General features: G+C 30.6%; 1 protein-coding gene across 4 annotated transcripts in view; it reads right to left on the bottom strand.

The window, feature by feature from the left end:
• Positions 1 to 19,431, bottom strand: part of LOC107445037 (carcinine transporter) — a 34,739-nt gene extending 15,308 nt beyond the window's left edge. The window contains exons 1-3 of one of the 4 annotated variants that reach the window (XM_043045506.2): positions 18,149 to 19,431; positions 11,731 to 11,834; positions 350 to 504 (exon numbers count right to left, since the gene is read on the bottom strand). In XM_043045506.2, the coding sequence (XP_042901440.1) occupies positions 350 to 504; positions 11,731 to 11,834; positions 18,149 to 18,532 (643 nt within the window). In that variant the 5' untranslated portion in view covers positions 18,533 to 19,431. Of the gene's footprint in view, positions 1 to 349; positions 505 to 5,490; positions 5,595 to 11,730; positions 11,835 to 18,148 lie in introns of all 4 variants that reach the window. The other 3 variants (XM_071185596.1, XM_071185595.1, XM_071185594.1) reach the window with 3 other exon arrangements.
• Positions 19,432 to 22,650: the final 3,219 nt, after the last annotated feature.

Genomic DNA, 22,650 nt, shown 5'->3' with positions numbered 1-22,650 from the left:
TATATATATATAATTTACTTTAAGCTTGAAATCAAAAATTATGTATATTATAGTTAAAAAAAACATTTACATTTTGATTCCCTCCCCCCTCCTAAAAAATTAAATTTGGGTTTAGTCCGGAAAATTCAAATAATTCATAATTTTTAAATATTATACAAAAAGAATAAGTTTTTATTTTATGAAAAACTTGTCCTTTTGGTCTTATTTTCTCCTTTAAAATGTTCTTTATTTCAGAAATTTTGAAGAAACAAAAATATTGTTTGGTGCTTATAAACTTTTCATCATGATACTTCTGGTTAATCACTTGGAGAAAAAAATAGCTGTTGAAAGCAGACTAATCCGTACTTACAAATGATGTAGGGTAATTGAAAGACGGACGGCATGAGGCTTCCATTGATGGTTCTGAGGATGAGGAAAGTCCAAAAGTTGGTCATGAGGACGGAGGAAATAGCCGTGATGGCCGTGACTAGAATGACGATGAAGAAGACAGGCTTTCGACCTATTCTGAAACGAAAACGAAAGTTCACTGAATTTCAAGTTTAATGGATTCTTTGATTTCGTAATACATAAGTGAGCATTGTTTCAAATACAAATGATATATTGTTAAGGAACAAGAATATTCTGAAATGATATAAATGACTTTAAAGTTCGCATATTTGTCCTATCTATCGTGGGATAGTGACCCAAAGAGGTTGATAGATTTATTTGAAATTCAAAATCGATGTTTTTTTATGCATTTTTAATAATTTATTTGAAAAGTTTTTTTTATGAACGCAAATGGGCCGGGATAGCCTGGTGGGCAAGGCGCTGGACTCACGTTTATGAGAACAGGAGTTGAAATCCAGCCGGCCGAAGACTCACAGTGTAGTAAATTGTGACTGGAGAAAGTTAAAACGGTTGGGTCACAAAGTCTTTCATGTTCCCATAACAAACCAGTATCTCTGTGGGTACTAAATTGAAAATTGATCGTTCTTCGGTTCAGATCAAAATAACGATCTGTGGACGAATGAATGGATGTATGAATAGGTAAACTCTATAAACGGGTGTGTCGTATGGGTGTGGCAGAAGTTGAATTCTTGACCATAGATGGCGCCACTGGAAAACTCCCTCTGCCTTAATAGCCGATGACAACAACAATAAACGCAAATTATGCTTAAATGAACTAATTAAATAGGGTATTAATAGGGACATTAGCCAACTTTTGTTAGAGAGTATGTTAAGGAAAAAGAAATTAAAGTGGTAGCAAATATGCATCTTTTAATACAGTTTGTTGGGAAATAAAACTATTTTTTCCCCTGCTTTGTGAACCAATGGATATTAATAAATCAGATTTATAAATGAAGTAAAATAATTTTTTTTACTACCTTAGAAAAAAAATTGCCTTGTGCGTAAATCGATTACTTTTTAAATAGTCTGAGCATTCTACTTTTGGAACTAGGAGTTAGAGCTTTTATCTTCCTAGGAGTTTTTATCTTCCTAAACCAGAGCTTCCCAGCCTTTTTTCATTCTAATACCTTTGATGAAAGTTTTCCTTTTTTGCATATTTACTCTCATCTAAATAGTCTCACCCATCGAAGCAAAACAACTCATGTTAGTGAAGACAAGGAAGTTGTTCTTAGATTATTTAAAGCAATCAAATGTCTCAAATTAATGAAATTTAGCAGACTTTTAAATTAAATGTAAATTTTTGTTTTTAAATCTGGAAATAAAATAATTCGTGTCATATTATCTTTGAATTAAAACATAATAATTTTCGATTATCTGAACTAAGCCTTCATGAAAAATAAGCATATTTTGTGAAACATAATTTAATGGAATTTTTAAATTTGTTCCAAAGCGATGGACTCAGTTACCTCAGTTGCATTTTTAAATTCAGAGCAGCGCAAAGTTTGTTACGATGCTTGCTCTTAATAAAAGCATATGAAAAAAAAGGCTCTTTTAAAGTGCTCTGAAATAATAAAGGTTAGTAAGTATTTGATTATTTTCATGCTAGCTCTGGAAATGCTTATTAAATTTTTACTATCAGTAGAATCTGAGCCGCGATGGCTCAGGGGATAGAGAGTTCGCCTTCCAATGTGGCGCGAACCGGGTTCGAATCCCAGTAGATACGAATTCCGCATCCGGCTTGCACCGATCACAGTGCTGACGTGAAATATCCTCAGTGGTAGGCGGACCATGGGTTAGAGTCCTCTTGCAGTCAGGCTAACCGTGGGTGGTTCTCGTGTTCCTCCTTTCCATGTAATGCAAATGCGGCTTAGCTCCATCAAAAAGTTCTCCACGAAGGCAAATTTCTCCCATTACTCGATCCAGGAGTTCCCTTGTCTTCTGGATTGGGTGCAAAATTACAAGGCTACGGAGTTGAACATTAGTAGTCGCAAACCCAAAAATTGGGTGGGCTGTTGAATGACGGTTATAAAATTATAAAATATCTCTAGAATCTCTGACAAGAAATTTATATGATTACTATCTTTGAAATCGGATTTCGATTTGTATTGTTAAATAATTATTATTATCTTTTTTGCATAAAATATCAACTTAAAATAGTTAATTTAAGAGATTTAAAACCTAGTTATTATCTTTACCATTCTGTTTAAAAATATATAATCAAAATGACCCCTTGATTTCTTTTAAATGCTAACAGAATGCCATTAATATATTTTTTATTTCAGTTGATTTTATTACGTCCTTCATATTGTATACACATCATTACTGATAATACTTTCATGTACTCAAATGGTACGCGAGTCACGTGAAACTGCGAATCACTTTCGTATAGTTAGTTCATCGATGAAACGCTTGTTTGGACAAATCTTATATTGTGTGTTTAAGAAATTAAGCGTAACATTTTATTCAATTTTTAAACTACTATTATGTAGAATTTAAGAGAGAAAAAAAACAAGCGAATTTCTGTATAAATTTTTTATGAGCAATATTGGTGTTCCGCGCTGACTAATTTTTAACAGCATTTTTCAAAGCTCTTACGACAAGAAAAATATTTAAAAAAAAGTAGCCACAGTTTAAGTGCCTTGCACTTTAGGTAAAGCTATAAGTGATATGCTTTACCACTTCACCGAAAAGAGTTGTTTGAGTTTCAGAATGCACAAACAATTTAAAATTTTAAAATTGATGATGATTTGATATTCAGATGATCATGATGATTTAATTTTCTTAGACTAGGTGATGCGTAACATTTTAAACATTAAAATTGTTTCCCTGATGCTTTTTCTCTGCACGAAACTGCGGTTTTTCATCATATTGACGTTTTGTGCCATTTTCCGAATTAACATTTAAAGATCACTAGCTAAATATTGGCTAAACATAACATCATAACAGTAATAAATAACTGTTGCAAACTCAAGCTATTTCCACTTTCTGAAGCACGCATTTTGGACACTAAAAAGCTCACCAACGTATTATTTTCTTGATTCATTTTAGAACAATATTCAAATAATATATAATTTCACGTCTCTTCTATTAATCTACATGATGTAAACGCTTTTCTTCTTTCTCTGTTGCTCATACCTGACCTGCACGCTTTGCAGGCATAAAAACAAATCTAGAAGAATAAAACTTTTTACTTCATCCCCTAATAATACTTTATTTGATTATAAAAAAAAGTTTCCCATTCAAAGTCAAGAATTTATTTTCGAATTCATTTGTACACCATGACCACTACACGTAACATAATCATTTTCAAATGAAAGTTAACAGACAGCCATCTGACACTGATTATAACTTTTATTTATACGGCATTTGTTATGGAAACGTTTCACTTAACAATAGATGGATAAATGAAGAAATAGGCTACACAAATGAAACGTACTGATTTTACGGGTAATAAGTAGGAGTTTAAAAAACATTGTCATGTTTAGTTAAACAAAGGATGAAAAATTCTCAAGGTTGAAGGCGAGTTGAGTCATTCATATTGCGATTAGAAATATTTCCTTAAAAATGAATAAACCTTAATAGAATTTCTAAGTAAAATAAGGCCTTCATGTGTCATTAAACGGGTTACTGTATAGTTGGGGTGTATACAATCAGAAATTTATTCTCCAAACCACAATATTTCTACCATTGTTTGCAACTTATAAATATTTAATACTTGGTTATAACCAATTTTTCAACTTAAATATTTAAACAAAAAAACTTGTAGTTTGTTTAGTTAATTAGTTTGGATAGTTTTGATTTCATTGAGAAACATCAATGTACATCTTTTTTTTATCTTTCGATATCTTATTTAAAGCTTAACCTTGGATTATACATTTTATACAGCGAGATTAGACATTATTTAAATGCACACACTTTCATGAAATATTGCAAAGTACTATAATTTAATGTTCTTTAATGCTTTAATGTGAAGAAACAAAACTGTGGCGTCTTGCACGCACGATAAAAGTAATTAAAATCATGAAATAACTTTTCTTAACTTACTTGAAGCTCATGTATACTTTACTTGAAAAAACTTTTAATAGACATATTTTACTTTTAAATAACTTTTAACAATTAAATATGTTCTTTTTAAAACCGTACAACCTTAAAGAAATTGAAAAAATAAAAAGGAGTTTTTAAATTAAGAAAGACTTAATTTTTTTGAATTTTTACAGAAAAAGTTTTTTAATTTAAACACAGAAGAAATATAAATATTTTCTGATATTAAAGTGCTAGTATGAGTTTAAGCTACATGCTATTCTCAAATAATTTATCAAGTTTTAACTTAATAGGCTTATTCGAAGTTGAGATATCTTCCTTGCAAAATGGAAAAAATGTGAATTGAGAAGAAATAGACAAGATTTAAGAAAATAATTTAGATAGATTTAGGAAGATTTAGATTAGATAGATTTAGATAATTTAGAGGATTTAAAGACAAACCATTGAATAAATACACTTTAAATAAAATAAGTGAGCTTGCAGATGATTCCAATTTAAAATCTGGCTATGTAATTTTCGGTTTTCAGAGACTGGATTTCAATGTTTTTTTCGTTGCTGTAACAATGGACGTTTTTTGAGTATTATCTAATTATTTGAGTTAAATTGTTCGTTTTTTCGCCCTCAAACGTTCTTTTGTATTGCTTTCAAATATATATTTTACAACAGCGGTTCCCAAATGGTGTTTTGCGGAACCCTAAGATTCCGAGGATAGGTTACAGGGATTCTGAGAGTTAGAACATTTTTAATGACGAATTTTGAAACCTGTCATTAAATTTATATTTTATTAATTATCCATTGTTTACTTAACATTGCCGTCATTTTTATGAAATTATTTAATTAATGCTTCTGAAAAAAAAGAAAGTAAAATTAAAAAATGTCATTTACAAAAACTATATATTGAATGAATAAGGAAAATGATATGCATTTATGAAATTACTTGGCGCAGCCCACTAATTTAATGAATTTTCCGTATAAGGAATTTTTTATCGGGATTCATCGACTTCGTTAAATAGAGATCAGACTGCATTTTCAACTTGTTATTTACATAAAAAATAGACTTACTTGTCAGATAGAGTTCCATAAAAAGGAGTTCCTATAATGCTACCAACATTTGTTAAAGTCATCACCAAACTGGAGTAATGACTGTGGTCACATACCATGTTCCACTGTAAGAAAATAATCAATGTATATATATATATTTTTTAAAGATATACAGTTTCCAAGTATTTTAAAAAGAAGAAAATTGTACTATGTTGATAAGACTATAAGTCAAAGTCATCAGGTTCATCATTTTTGAAAGACAGGGGAGGGAGGTAATTTCGGCAGGATATACTAAGTTCATACAACGCCTCCTATAACTGAAATCCTCCACACGGTTTTTTTACAGGTAGTCTGATCAGACCACTGTGAAGGATTTCCATTTACCGAACGAGTAATTTAATACAGAATATAATGAAAATAAGAAAGTGGTAGCAAATATATGACTAAATATTTATTTTATTTATGAATATGATTGGTTTACCTTATTCACTTGTCAACCACTACAGATTCAATTCTCATATATATAAGATAAATTTCTCTCAATTACTTTTATAAAAGGTTTTGGATTCATGCGCACAACTGGTTCACTTTTTAAACAGTCTGCGTGGACTACTTATAAAAAACCGTGTGGAGGCTTCTTGAAGTAGGATGTGATGGTTCATAGCGAAAATGATGAGACAGACCATTTCTGATTTAGATCTGACGGAAAATGAAATTATTTTCTCCATTTTAGCTTATTTGAAAAACATAGTTTATTAACTAGGAAAAGAGATTGAAATTCACATTCATGACAAATTCTATATGGTATTTAAAATACTGCTTGTAGCTTACTGGAAACGAATAAAACGAGACACATAAGACATATCACTTTCGAAAGACGTGGGAAGGTAATGTTGATAGTGAAGTTTACTATGAAATTGAGGTACCCTACATTTTTTCGTTTTAGGTCTGAGGAAAATAAAATTATATTTCCATCTTATATTACTTTAAAAAAAACGTAGTGTTTGAACTATTAGAAGTAGTTGGAAATTCGATTTTCGACAAATTCTATTTGGTACTTAAATTTCTTTGTGTAGCGTTCAGGATGTTTTTATAGCATTTGTAGAGTTAGATTGCAACGTTTGTAGCGTAAATTTTCCCTTGTCATCTATCAGAAAAATCCAGTTTAGCTTTGAAATCTAATAATCACGTAGAACGCCACGCTAATTTTACACGGCTTGCTCATTTCGCCACACGGTAAATAACTACAAACTAAATTTGCAAATATAGACAGATTTTGCTAGTTTATAAAAGGTTTAGCATGGCATATCTGAAAAAAATTGGTGAATTATATATGCCTACAAATTGTTTAAAAATAGTTTTGGATAAAAATCTACTATATTGAATTTATTAAACCAACTATCACAATAATTAAGTAAATTTTGAATAAATTTTCTGCAATTCCATGAAAGAGTGTAAATTTTATAGTTCTATATCATCTTATACGCTGTCAGCCAGCTGTTTTTTGCGGCCTATGTGAAAGGTTAGTGTCAGCAAGTGGTGCAGGCTCAGCCTAAATGTAATTTCAGTGTCAGCCACCGGTGATTGACGCAGCCTAAATGTAATTTCAGTGTCAGTCACCGGTGATTGACGTGGCCCAAATATAATTCCAGTGTCAGCCACCGGTGGTTGACACGGCCTAAATGTAATTTCAGTGTCGGCCACCGGTGGTTGACGTGGCCTAAATGTAATTTCAGTGTCAGCCACCGGTGGTTGAAGCGGCGCTCAACGTGTTAATCAAAAAATGGCTGAAAATTGAATTCATGATGAGTTTCTTTCGTCGCTAAAACGACAATACAGTTTGCAGTAGACATTAAGAGATTGAAAGTTGCATTTTCAACCAGAACAGAGCTCCAGTTAAAAGTGTTGAATTCTATTGGTAGTCGGAGAGTAATTGAAATTCTGATTGTCAATAACTTTTTTTTATTCCTAATATGACAATAAATTTTGCTTGCAGTGATCAGAAAATGATTGAATGTCATCCTGCACAAAGCTCCAGTTAAATTTAGAGAGTTCTAAACAATCAGAAAGTTCCGGGAAATTCCCTTTGTAAATACCCTTTGATGGTGATTGTTAATATTCTTTGGTGATAATATCGCAAAAAAATTCCGCTTGTAGATGTGATGTTCTAAAAACCCATTGGTGGTGATTGTAAATACACTTTGGTGATAATATCGCTATAAATTCTGCTTGTAGATGTTAGTTGACATGTTGAGCGCCGCGTCAGCCAACGGTGGCTGACACTGAAATTACATTAAGGCCGCGTCAACCACCGGTGGCTGACACTGAAATTACATTAAGGCAGCGTCTACCACTGATGGCTGACACTGAAATAATATTTAGCCTGCGTCTGCCACAGCTTGATGACACTGACCTTTCACATAGGCTGCGAAAAACAGCTGGTTGACAGCGTACAACATGATATAGAACTATAAAATTCACACTCTTTTATGGAAATCCAGAAAATTTATTCAAAATGTACTTCATTTTTGGTTTAATAAATTCAAATTGGTAGATTTTTATCCACCACTGTGTTTAAATAATTCGTAGACATATATAATTCAACACGTATAATTCCCCACTATTCTTCATATTGTAATGCTAAACATTTTATAAACTAGCAAAATCTCTCTATTTTCAAATTTAGTTTGTGGGCGATTCCACATAAAGTGGTCCTGAGTGACTAAATTTTCAAAATTATCGTAAAAGCTAAAATGACACAGTTTCGGAATCTAGAAGATGTACATTTTTTAATAGTTAAGATGGTTTTTTGAATTATAAAAAATATTTATGTAAATTCTAACAAAAGGTGGAACACTCTGAATTTTAACAGTTTTCTACTTTGTTATGTTATATTCTAATGGAGTTCTTAAAATATTAAAGAGCAATAAAATAGTTTTTAGTAATAAATATAACTATTTTATTCTTTTATTATTGTTTAATGTATTTTTTTAATTTGGCCTAAATTTTTTTACTTGATTAAAAGTTGATTAATCAAGATAGTCTCATTTTCCCAGTAACACACGTAACATAATTTTGCATTTTTTTCTGTAAAAACTTCAGTAAAAAAGATTATTTAAAAATTTTTTGTTTTATAAATTAAGAAGGCAGGATATGCAACGGAAAAAATTCTCGAGTTAAAAGTGCCAATAGTTAAAATTTAATAATTAATTTTATTCAAGGTAACACACGTAACGAAAAGTTACGCGTGTTACTGTTATGTGTGTTAGAGGTACTTATACACTTTAATTTTTTATTTATTTTCAATAAAAAAATTTGAATCATGTTCGGACATTTTTTATAACCGCCGCGCAACTTCAATGCCACAAATACGGGATTGTAAGATTGTGGTTTTTTTGTAAAATCAGGTCGGCATAAGCATTAATAAAAAAACAGCATAATAAGACGATAATTTTGAAACTTTTGGAAATTGTTTTCCCAAACTTCTATTTGTTATACGTTTATGTTTAAGTAGAATATTTCGACTGCATTTGCTAGATTATTATAAAATGGATAAGCTTAAAATAGTGTCCTTATCTGGATTTAAAAGAATAAGAAGATGAAGAAAAAAAGAAAAGAGCATAAGATTCTGCACTTCAAAGGAAAGAAAATAAGGAAATAATGAAAGTTAGACTTGAACTTTCAAAACAGATTGATAATGATGTAAAAGGTTCACCACTAAGTATTTCAGATGAACTTAATTATTAATAAATGGATTTTCTTCAAAAGTTAGATTGTTTATACTATGCTTGTATTGAAACAAGAGCTGGTTCTCTGGATTATTACGGGGAAAAACGGGCAATAAAACGAAAGAACTATCTAACAATGTTTCTAAGAGAGGCTTATACTGATTTTTGTCAGTTGCATCCTAAACATTGTTTAATTTTCCATATTTAGTGCTTTATGACTAAAAAATTTATTGCTACTGTAAAACTTAGAATCAAAACAAATATCATGAAATTTTTATTCTTTAACTGGAAAGCTAAAATTAAGTTTATGACAATACATGGTGATGGTAGAAGTATTTATGTATATAAAGTANTAAATTCAATTTTCTCACATAAAACCCAATTTTAAGACTAGTATTGATAAAATACAATTGACAAATATAAGATATCTTTCATAAAAGCAATATATTGAATGAATAAATTTGAATGACAAGCATTTATGAAAAATTGCATCAGTATTTCAATTGAAATAAAAATAACAAATGAAGAAATATGTGCCTCTGATAAACATTCACGGCATTTATTTTCGCCATTTTTCGTTTTTATTTCAACGAAACCTTATTTCAATACGTTTATTTTCTCTTTATGCACACTCTAAAATAAAATTATGAAGTAGACAGATGTCGCTCCAAACCTGTAAATTCAACTTTCTCACATAAAACCCAATTTTAAGACTAGTATTGATAAAATACAATTGACAAATATAAGATATCTTTCATAAAAGCAATATATTGAATGAATAAAGAAAAAGTCACGCATTTATGAAAAATTGCATAAGTATTTCAAATAAAATAAAAATAACAATGAAGAAATATGTGCGTCTGATAAACATTCTCGGCATTTATTTTCGCCATTTTTCGTTTTTATTTCAATACGTTTATTTTCAGTTTATGCCCACACTAAAATAAAATTATGATAATTAAATTATTCCTTTATAAATAAAAATAAAATTATTCCTTTTTTCCCTCATGAAACCGAATTTTAAGACTAGCATTCATAAAATAAAATGAAATTTTTTTTTACTTCAAACATTTATTAAATATTTCCGAAATAATTGATGAAATTCCAATCATTAAGTATTTTTCAAAATAATTATAATCATTAATATGAGGATAAATATACAGTAATTACATAAAGAATAATCAAAATTATGATCATACTTTGATTAATATATTCATAATTGCTAATATAATTTATTCATCAAGTCTCAGGATTCCTTTAAAAGAAGATCGATCATTTAAGATTCGGTTGCCAAAAAAAAAAAAAAACATTGGGAACCGCTGCTGTAACAAGATTTTAGATCTGAACAAAAAATTCCTTTTTAATAATGATTTTGAGCATTCGACAAATAAACATTCTAAAATAGCTGTTACACGCAGAAAATAACGTAACAATTTTCTTCTTAAAATTGAAAAAAAAAAAGTTTTTGAGTTTCATATGTTTTCCTACAATTGTTAATGCTTGCGTTGTAGTTCTGTGCATTATTTAATGTAGTAATGAAGCAACAATTCAGAATGTTCAAAATTATTTATATGAAAGACAATGAAACATTTTTATACATATTTGAATTATTGATACGTCCACATGAAGAAAATATTTTAAATCAAGTTCCAAAACCAAATGTTTCAATTGAAATCCAATTTTGGAAGGAACCAAGAACATTTCTTCGTAAAATAACTTCTAAATAGTGAAGTGAGTTTTCTATTTAACGAACTTTGCTTGAGATATACTTTCCCTATTTCCCGAAATATTTCAGAACATTTCAAAATTTGTTAACTCATTTTATGGGGGATATGACCTTGAATTGATTTTCACAGCCACTCAACCTTAGAGAAAGCTGTAAAATCCCTTCCTCTTTTTGTTTGCATTTCATACAAGAATACATGCCAAAAATCAATCTACGAGAAAGCATAACAGAAATTTCCAAAGCCTGGAACTATGATGTTACAGATCGTACTATTCGTAGCAGCTTTGCTAAAGCTGGATTCTTAATCAGCACGGAGAATTTGGAAGGTGCGGAGGACGAGAATGACATTCCTTTAAAAGAATTTAAAAAAAAAATGTGGGTACAGCTATGAGAGAACCACGAAACTAACGATGCCGTACTGATTAATGATTTTCTCTTCATTGATTCTGAAGCTGCAACCACAAAAACACTAACTAAATCGGATATTTCGGGACAGCGTGAAAGATAAAAACAATACAGCAATAAGTTGTGAGGAAGACGAAGAACATGAAGAAATCACCCAAACAATGAAATGTTAAAATTATTTTAAGCAATTCGATAGTAGATAATAATTTACAAGATAAAGGTGTATCAATTGCTATTTTAATTATGTCTCGTGGTTATGAATTTAAAACCTGTTTTGTATTGTTTAAGTATTTCAAATGATGATTTTCCATATAAGGAACTTTTTATCGGGATTTAGCGACTTCGTTAAGTCTAGGTCAGACTGCATTTTCAACTTGCTATTTACATAAAAAATAGACTTACTTGTCAGATAGAGTTCCATAAAAAGGAGTTCCTATAATGCTGCCAACATTTGTTAAAGTCATCACCAAACTGGAATAATGACTGTGATCACATACCATGTTCCACTGGAAGAAAATAATAAAAATATTTTTTTTAAGATATGCGTGTTGCAAGTATTTTTTTTAAAAAAAGAAAATTGTACCACTTTGATAAGATTTAAAGCCAAAGTCATCAGGTTCATCATTTTTGAAAGACAGGGGAGGGAGGTAATTTCGGTAGGGATATAAGTTCATAACGAAAATGATGAAACAGACCATTTCTGATTCAGATCTGACGGAAAATGATATTATTTTCTCCCTTTTAGTTTATTTGAAAAACATAGTTTATTAACTAGGAAAAGAGATCGAAGTTCACATTCTTGACAAATTTTATATGGTATTTTAAATACTCCTTGTAGCTTACTGGAAACGAATAAAACAAGACACATAAGACATATCACTTTCGAAAGACTTGGGAGGGTAATATTGGTAGTGAAGTTTACTAAGAAAATGAGGTACCCTACAATTTTTCGTTTAAGGTCTGACGAAAATATAATTATATTTCCTTCTTATATTACTTAAAAAAACGTAGTTTTTGAACTATTAGAAGTAGTTGGAAATTCGATTTACGACAAATTCTATTTGGTACTTAAATTTCTTGGTGTAGCGTTCAGGATGTGTTTATAGCGTTTGTAGAGTTAGATTGCAATGTCTGTAGCTCTCTTGTAGCGTAAATTTTCCCTTGTCATCCATCAGAAAAATTCAGTTTGGCTTTGAAATCTAATTAATCAGAAAATGGCTAAAAATTGAATTCATTATGAGTTTCTTTCGTCGCTAAAACGACAATACAGTTTGCAGTAGACATTAAGAGATTGAAAGTTGAATTTTCAATCAGAACAGAGCTCTAGTTAAAAGTGTTGAATTCTATTGGTAGTCGGAAAGTAATTGAAATTCCGATTGTCAATAACTTAATTTTGTTCTTAATATGACAATAAATTTTGCTTGCAGTGATCAGAAAATGATTGAATGTCATCCCCCACAAAGCTCCAGTTAAATTTAGATAGTTCTAAATAATCAGAAAGTTCCGGGAAATTCCCTTTGTAAATACCCTTTGATGATGATTGCTAATATTCTTTGGTAATAATATCTCAAAAAATTCCGCTTGTTGATGTGATGCTCCAAAAACCCATTGGTGGTGATTGTAAAATACACTTTGGTGATAATATCGCTATAAATTCTGCTTGTAGATGTTAGTTAACATGTTGAGCCCCGCGTCAGCAAACGGTGGCTGACCCTGAAATTACATTAAGGCAGCGTCAACCACCGGTGGCTGACACTGAAATAACATTTAGGCTGCGTCTGCCACAGCTTGATGACACTGACCTTTCACATAGGCTGCGAAAAACAGCTGGTTGACAGCGTATAACATGATATAGAACTATAAAATTCACATTCTTTTATGGAATTGCAGAAAATTTATTCAAAATTTACTTAATTTTTGGTTTAATAAATTCAAATTGGTAGATTTTTATCCACCACTATGTTTAAATAATTCGTAGACATATATAATTCACCACTTTTCTTCAATATGTAATGCTAAACATTTTATAGACTAGCAAAATCTGTCTATATTTTCAAATTTAGTTTGTTACCGTGTGACCAGACGTGCAAGCCATGTAAAATTAGCGTGGCATTCAACGTGTTAAAGCTTTCTTGTAAGAGGTGATATTTTTGTTAAAATAACATTGCTGCAAAAATGAAAAATACATACTTTTCACTAGGTATTCACGATGAATAATAGTTTCAGTTTTCAAAAACACTGAATTATAAATAACTATGCCAAAAAGAGATTTTGTTTCGTTTATTTGTAACATAGTTCATAAAATATAATTATTAGTTCAGCGGATTAATAAATTGACGTATAGTTTTCAAATAAACTCCTGAGATAAATATTTCATTTAACGCAATATTAAGTTCCACTTCTATTTCAAAATTACGCCCTTTTTTCAAAAAGAAAAAAATGGGTAATTCATTTAATTCTTAGTATTTGCTCAGCAAATTTATGCCATTTTTGTTAACTTATAATTTACTTTCGAAATGAACATTATCAAATTGAATAGAAAATTGCATACCTGCCAACTTTTAATCCATCCGAGAATGATTTACCCCAGTGGTAGTTAAATGGAATGTAAATTACAATTTTAGGCCAAAGCAAACGTTGCATTTTGCTGTCGCCTCGCGGGACACCGTGAGTCCTAGTCCTAGTGTTTTGATTTTATTGGGCACCTGGGCCGCGAAGCGGCCCCTATCCCATTCATCGGGAATTTTAGAACAGTTGTGGTTGAGCAATGAGGTAAGCAGGCAATGGAGTTGCTTTTATGAATGTTTCAAGCTCTTTGCTTGAATAACTAAAAAGGAATCAAAAATAAATTGAGCACCTTGCTCTAAACTGTGTTTGTTTCATTTTGGAGTTGTTCAGAATCAGCATGAGTAAACGTTATTTTCAGAAAGGTTGATGAAATTATTTGTTTTGATAGTTATGATATGAGGCGTCGGAGGTGAAATGTGCAGCTATTGGTCTGTAGTTTTTATCTTTGATATAATTTTCAAATTTAAAGATTTTATTAAAATTTGCTGTTTTACATTCTATGGCTTTATCGAAAAAATCTGCGTTTAGCTTGTATATATGCTGTGATAGAGTTGGTATTTTGAGGTCTGCATGTATATTGGTATTCCGGATGAACCATCTTGCACAGGTTATTTTTCTAAGGATCTTGTTTTGGCATTGGTTTAATTTCTTCAGTAGATGTTGAGGTATCGTTGTCCAGGCAGGTGAGGCATAGGTAAGTATTGGGCGGATCATTGCTGTATATAGTAGCTTCTTTAGTTTAAGTGACATATTCTGATTATATATTAATGATTGTATGGCTATTATTGCTGCATTTGCTTTATCTATTGTGCTTTTGATGTGATCATTCCAGGTGAGTTTGCTATTGATTATAAGGCCAAGATAATTTGCTTTTTTAACTATTGGTATGTTGAACATTTTTGGTTGAAGTTGTGGAAGTATTTTAATTCTTCTTTTTTGTATAATTAATATTTGTGATTTTCCAGCATTTACTGCAGTTTTCCAATTTAAGCACCAGTCTTTTATTTCGTCTATATGGTCTTGTAGTTTTTGAAGAGCATGATTTGGGTTTCTGGATTTAATAATAATACCGGTATCATCTGCGTAATAGGCTGTTATAATCGGCTTTGTTTATAGGAAAATCATAAGTGTATAATATCGGTCCCAGAATGCTGCCCTGAGGTACTCCGGCGGGACACCGTGAGAGTATTCAATATTACTATATATACTTAATTTTTTTTTAGAAATAGTGGTGATCAAAAAGATTATAAATTTAGTTTATAAATGCAAGAAATATTTTGAAAGTATACATTTTACTACCACTTTAAATATAGAAATAAAATTTTACGCCAAATGCGTAAAAGTTGGCAGGTATGAAATTGTTCACCGTAATATTTTAAAATTATAGCAAGTAGCAACAATTACAACGTAAGCACGCCGTTTAAGCATAATAATAAATCATATTATTTGTCATCATATTTGTCAACTTATGTCGACATTATTTAATCTCCTACTCGCAACCATGAAAAATAAGGTAATCATGTTAGTCTCACATATTAATATGTAAGATTAATATTTTTACGAATAGTGGTCGTTAAAATCATTAAAATTAAGTTAATACTTTTATAAGTATAAGGATAGCATACATTTACTATTAATTTAAAAATAATTTTTTTTACACAAAATGCGTCAAAATTGGCAGGTATGGAATTACATGTGAGATTCCTGAAAATGATGTAATACGTGTAAAAGCCTGACCATATTTAAAAAGTTACTTGTTTCTTTGATGCTTTTTCGTTGCTTTACAATTACCATTATGAAAAATTTTAAGCAAAAACGGTCGAAGTTTGCAGGTAAGTAAATGTTTTTGTAAAACAGGACTGTTTACAGGGATGTCTTGTGAGTCAAAAAATCGAAGAACTCATTTCATCTTTTTTATTTAATCTTTTTGATTATTCAATGGTAATTATCATTATGACTTACATTGAACACATTATGTATAAATTAAAGCGAAAATATTCCTTGCATTCACTTTCAATAGCACGCAGAAAGTAATATGTTAAAATAGATATAAATTTTAATCTCTTTTGATAGCTTTTCGACTTTTATTAGGTACCACTTTTTACAGTTTTTAACGTACTTGGCATCCCTGACTGCTTGTATTCCTGAGTAAAGAAAAAAACACTGGGAGTAAAACAATTTCATTTCCAGCATTTTTTTTTTTTTGCGAGAAATATATGTCGTTCATTATGGAGATTTACTAACGAAGATTTTGCAAATCAGGAAACAGTGCAGTATATGACACGTTGAATGCCACGCTAAATTTGTCCGTCTGGCCACACGGTAAATAACTACAAAATAAATTTGCAAATATTTGGCATATTTGGCTAGTTTTTTTTAGTTTAACACGTTGAATGCCAGGCTAAATTTGTCCGTCTGGCCACACGGTAAATAATTACAAAATAAATTTGCAAATATTTGGCATATTTGGCTAGTTTTTTTTAGTTTAACACGTTGAATGCCACGCTAAATTTATCCGTCTGGCCACACGGTAAATAACTACAAAATAAATTTGCAAATATTAGGCATATTTGGCTAGTTTTTTTAGTTTAACACACTGAATGCCAGGCTAAATTTGTCCGTCTGGCCACACGGTAATTAATTACAAAATAAATTTGCAAATATTTGGCATATTTGGCTAGTTTTTTTAGTTTAACACGTTGAATGCCAGGCTAAATTTGTCCGTCTGGCCTCACGGTAAATAACTGCAAAATAAATTTGCAAATATTAGGCTTATTTGGCTAGTTTTTTTAGTTTAACACGTTGAATGCCACGCTAAATTTGTCCGTCTGGCCACACGGTAAATAACTACAAAATAAATTTGCAAATATTAGACATATTTGGCTAGTTTTTTAAACGGTATATATGACATAACTGAAAAAAGTGGTGATTTATATAAGCCTACGAATTATTTAGAAATAGTGCTGGATAAAAATCTACTTAATTGAATTTATTAAACCAAGAATCACAATTAATAAACTACCACTTCAAAAGATATATTTGCTGTCCGGAGCAAGGTGGCATCTCTTTGTATATAAATAAAACTATTTTTGTGTGTTCTATATTGCATTAACTTCTTCAAACCATTTTTGTAACGATATTAATATTAAAAAAATTTTAAATTTACTGGTGTTCCCGTGGCTCTACGAACAAACTCAGTGCCGGTCACCGGTGACCCGCATGGCATGCATTCAACATGTTAATAAGTCTTGGTTACCAGAGTTTTTTCTTTATTTCTCCCGAAAATAAGATAGATATGAAATGGATTTACTACCAACTTCTCTTTTTTCTGGAGGGATAAACAACCCAGATCAAAACAAGTTTCTCCTCTTAACCGAGCGATTGCGTCAAAGCCCTCTTCGGCAGGGAATGGGCTGAAATGACGGCGATATTAACTAAATATCTGTTGCAGTTGTTCTGAATGACAGTCTCTTAAAGATGCGAAGTAGTTGGCATTCCTGCGTTAACCCTTTAAAGGGCCATTTATTTCTAGTAAAGATAATTGAATTGAAATTGTTAGAAGAATAGTAATTGATATAAGAAAAAAAACTCATTTAGTTCATAAGAATGCCATTTCTTTGATGGTAAGTATATTTAAAACGAAGTATTAGGAATTTATTGACTTTTATTTTTCGTAATTTATGAAATAAATTTTATGAATGCTACAATCTTCAAAAGGAGTTATGCATTTTTATAACTTTTATACGTTTTCTTAAACTAACAAATGGTTACCAATTGAATTGAAACGCACTTCAAGAGAGTTGAAGTTATTAACAAATGGAAACGTAAATTTAAAGTGGTAAAAAAGTTCACCATCGACTTAAAAATTGGTCGTAAGTTACCATGGCTTTTGAAAGGGTTAAACTCTTCGTTTGACGACTTAATTTCATGATACAAACACGGTGTAGCTACAAAAATTGTTATCTCTGAATTTAATTGTAATTTACTATTTTAGACAACCTTTATAAAATTCGCATACATCCTATCCAAATATGAATTTTTGATGCGTAAATATATATAACTATATGCCTATGTTCTTTCAAATGAGTGTTTACATAATAATATAATTTTCTACCACCTTTCTTATTTTTAATATGAAAGGGATACTATGAAATACCGTCTGTGAGTAAGGGATAAAAAATATTACAAGTATTTTAACAGTTCACAAGACAAGATGAATTTACGAATTTCATTTTAAAATATAATTTCTTACCTTGCTTGCTGCTGTTTCTTCAAAGTAAGTTGTATCGTACTGCCAACTTCTGCAAGAAATAATTGGAGTATCATTCTTAATCTGGAGAGAACCGGAGGTGAATAGTTCTGTATAGTTCACATCATACTTGAAACAAGAAGAATTTCCTCGAGGTACAATAATGCTGCGTTGTACCTCATGACTAAGATTGCTGTTCACAACTTCTGGTACATAACACCAATGTTCTGGCGTGAATACCATGAAAATAATATTCATGCTGAACCATGGAAGAACAAGTGCTGAAGGAATCAGAAAAACAATTAACAAACGTTTCTGATATTTACCGAAGTCACCGATTTCTTCAAGAAGATCCTCAAATTCCGGTTCCTTTTTTGATGAAGGCATGATTGATATGCAAAGATTGATTTAATACTTTTTAACGTTAAACGCAATTGAAAGTTCAGACTAATCTAATGCATTAGTGAAACATCCAGTTTATTAGTTAAATGCAATTGAAAGCTGGGTTTAATCTAGTCCATTAGTGAAACGCAATTGAATGTTCGATCCAATCTAGATTATTGGTAAAGCGCAATTGAATGTTCAGTCCAACCTAGTAATTAATTATCAGTGAAACGTAATTGAAAGTTCATTCCAATCTATTGCATTCCTTAAATTCAATGGAAGTTCCAAACATTATAGTATATTCGTTAAACGTGAAAAAAATTGCAGGCTTAATTAAAACTTAACGTAAAAAATATCTACTAGAAAAAGTATAATAAGGAAATTTTACTAACTGACTTCAGTACCGGCAGAGTTTGAAACTTTTTCGCCATTCCAACTTCTGTAAATAACAATGATCATGAAATATGATTGCGAGCCAAACATTTGTTAAATGAAAAATATTTAGAAATTTCGAAATTTTTAAACCATTTAGATAATTAAAAAGAAAAAAAATTGCTTATCGTTTGATACTTTGTCGTTTGCAAATTATATAAATATAAAAAAGTTTTGCAAACGATATTTCAAAACGTTATCACGAAGATCGCAGAAAGCACCTGCAAGTGGTCATGAACTTCCTAAAGATGATACGAAAGAAGAATGAAAAAAAAAACTGCTAAAAGAAAAAGAAGCAATTGCTCTGTTTTGAAATATGTAGGGAAAGTGTTTTTTCCACAGCGGAACCAATGGCCTTCTTGCGGATTATAAAAAACCCTTACTTTTCATTTCTTTATTTGACGCGGAAGAAAATCTTGTTCTCGCAAGAATATTATCTGTGGACTTTCGTTTTATATGTTGACCTTGAATTAGGAATACGAAATTTATTTGCCTCATTAAAAGGTAAGAAATAATCCGAAATGGAGAGTAATAAACCAACTTTTCTGCTAATTTGAGCGAAACAAAGCTGGTAGCGCATGAATGATTACTGTAACATAGCTTGAGTTAAATATTAAATATTTATTTGAAACTTGAGGTGAATAATTAAGGAAGATTAAATTGACGTGGCATAATCCAAGAATCCCAATGACTCGTAATCGATAAATGGAAATTTTCGGAATATTTTCACCTTCAAATAAAAATGGCCTCTAAAATATAAGATTAAAGATAATACGTAAAACGTTACTTGAAAACTGTATAAATAAACATATAACAATCAAACTTTATTTAATGTTGATCTTCTTGATGAAATTTGTTAAATATTGTTTTTTTCTTATTCAAACATTCCTCTCCTTTTCCGCTACTTTACAGGAAAAATGAAAATTTCAAGGAACTAACATCTAATAAATTTGTTTGCTGGTTTTGAGGCTGCAAATATTGCAATGACGTAAAATGTGCGTTTATGATGTAAGTGGCAGTACTTACACGCTAAAGCCAAGTAAATATTCTCATCTGCTACCCACCTCTTTGAAAATGAACCTTGACTTCAGACAGAAATATAAATATTTATTTCATTAATCTGGAGATGATACTTTCCGAAAATGCAAGAAACATATTCTAATGTGAAACCATTTTAATTGAATCGCGTATTTAACAATTTTTTTTTTTTTAAAAAATCGAAAAATATACATGAGTAAACTTATGCTAGAACAAAATATTATCTACCCTAAATATTGTTTTAAAAATATCGATATCAAATTTTATAAACAAACATGAATATTTCTCGAAAATATGGCCAATATGTATTAAAAAAATGATGTTTCAATGCAATAAAGAAATATATTTAAAATTCAATTTCTTAGGAACTATTTGATCGAATTATATACGGCAATGTACAAACTTTGAACGAAATCGGTTAAATAGCTTCTGAGAAATTGATTTTAAAACAGATGATTTCTTTAAAGTCCGATTTCTCAGGAACTATTCGACCGATTGCGCTCAACTTTCATGCATGGCAATATACAAAAATTACATTCTTTATAATGATAGATATAAGATTTCGCGTACATTATAAGACAAAATTTTTCAACTATTATTTAATAAAATAACAAAAATAATAAATATAATTAAATTGTGTTTGGATAAATAATTTTTTTGTCCAAAATTTTTTCAACGCTTAAAAAAATTTAGAGACATGGCGAAATGCGTAAAAGATTAACCGGTTAACGCCTAGCGTCATATATTTAGGACAGTTCCTTTTTTCAAAAACATTCATTGTGGTGGGAAACTTTTTTCAGCATTTTCATTTATCTGGGTGAATTAAAAGATTCTCAGATACCACAATATTTACTTATTTCTGATTAGATCTAGAATTATAAGGAGCAAGTACTTTCTAATCTATCAATGACTTTTTGAATGACCTAACAGTAGAAAAAACAATTAATTTCGAAAATATATTATACCACTTTTTCCATAAATCCCACTTTTTGTATCATTTCAATAAATAAATTCGGGAAAAAACGGGTTAAATTACATTAAGTGTTGCTTTCCTGTCCAAACTATTGCAACCATATTTTCCTGATAGCAGCTATCCCTTCCCCTTTGAGGGTCAAAAATCCAAAACCGCCCTTAAAAAAAAAAAGGTGTGTTTATTCTGAGAAAGAACGTTTTTCTGTCTGATTTCGTTACTTAAAAAATAGTCAGCATTAATAAATTAACACACTCAAGTTAAGTCCTCGAATCATTATGATTAAAATATGTGAAACGCTGATCATTAGATCAAAAGTTATTCTGAGCGTTTCGTTTTTGTTTTGCGCACTGTACAACATATCTACGCAAGTAATTTTATCCCCAGTGGTGATTTGACCTCTTTCCAGTTTCAAATCGATGAGTACTACCTTGTCATAGAAGTAAAAGCGGCAGGTGCACACTGCTGGCCACATTATCGCTATCATGCCGTTGGTCATGAAATTGCTGAATTGTTGGTCACGAAATTAATCTCCATGGCCCCGTTGCAGCCCATCCATCTTGCAGCTGAGTGAGTGTTTTTTAATCGATATTTATGGTAAATAGGACGATCATATTCTAACATGAAATAAGTTTCAAATAAATCAAGGTGTTTAAAAATTAATTAAAAAAATCCGAAAATAGTGCAATTTTATAGCGTTATAATACTTAACACTAGGTTTACGAACGTTTCTTATATACCTATCTCTACGAACACGCGTCAGTTTGACGCATGAACGAATACATATAACAGCACTTACAGAGATGCCAACTTGCTCCGGACAGCAAATATATATTTTAAAGTGGTAGTTTATTAATTGTGATTCTTGGTTTAATAAATTCAATTTAGTTGATTTTTTTCCACGACTATTTCTAAATAATTCGTAGGCTTATATAATTCACCAATTTATGCCTGCAAAATTTACTTAGTAATTATTTACCGTTTTTTAAAAATTATTTTGGCGTGTCCGGAGCAGTTGGCATCTCTGCACTTCGAAAGCAATGTAATTATATACTATAAAAAAATGAAAATATGATATGTATATTTATAAAATATTCTAGTATTTTATTATTCAATACTCGAACTGAGCAACTGAAACCTTCAAAATCTGACATCAATTGACATTCTGTGTTAGTTCTTTCGATTATTTCTTATCGGCAAGAGTTGTTTATTGCTTGTTTCATTTGAGATATCGATATCGGAAAACGAATCGAAGCATTGTCGATACATTCCTATTTATTATTGATGTGATGTTTGCACGTTTACACAAAATTTTGTCTAAATTACGATCACGTCAAATTGACGCATGTCCGTAGAGATAGGTATACCCCAAAGAGAAGTTCAATATTTCAACGCTTTTGAAGAAAACAGACTTCAATATATATTTACCTCGATCAATGGATAAAAGTCATTGCAAGAGATAAAATAAAAATGCAAACGGGTTTTGTAATTTTCCTTATAAAATTCGAAATGCGTCAAAATGACGCGTCTCGTAAACCTAGTGTTAAATAGTCCCTATATTTAGCAGTTAAAACCGGTTTTTGGCAAAATCATTAGATAATAATGCTAACGGACTGTTTTGAACTTTCTAATACTTAAAAGTTATTAGCTTTGTCAGGAGATATGAATTTTTCCAAAAGTA

This window comes from Parasteatoda tepidariorum, chromosome 9 (assembly GCF_043381705.1).
Source record: "Parasteatoda tepidariorum isolate YZ-2023 chromosome 9, CAS_Ptep_4.0, whole genome shotgun sequence".
NCBI lineage: Eukaryota > Metazoa > Arthropoda > Arachnida > Araneae > Theridiidae > Parasteatoda > Parasteatoda tepidariorum.
This window is presented reverse-complemented; position numbering and strand designations above follow the sequence as displayed.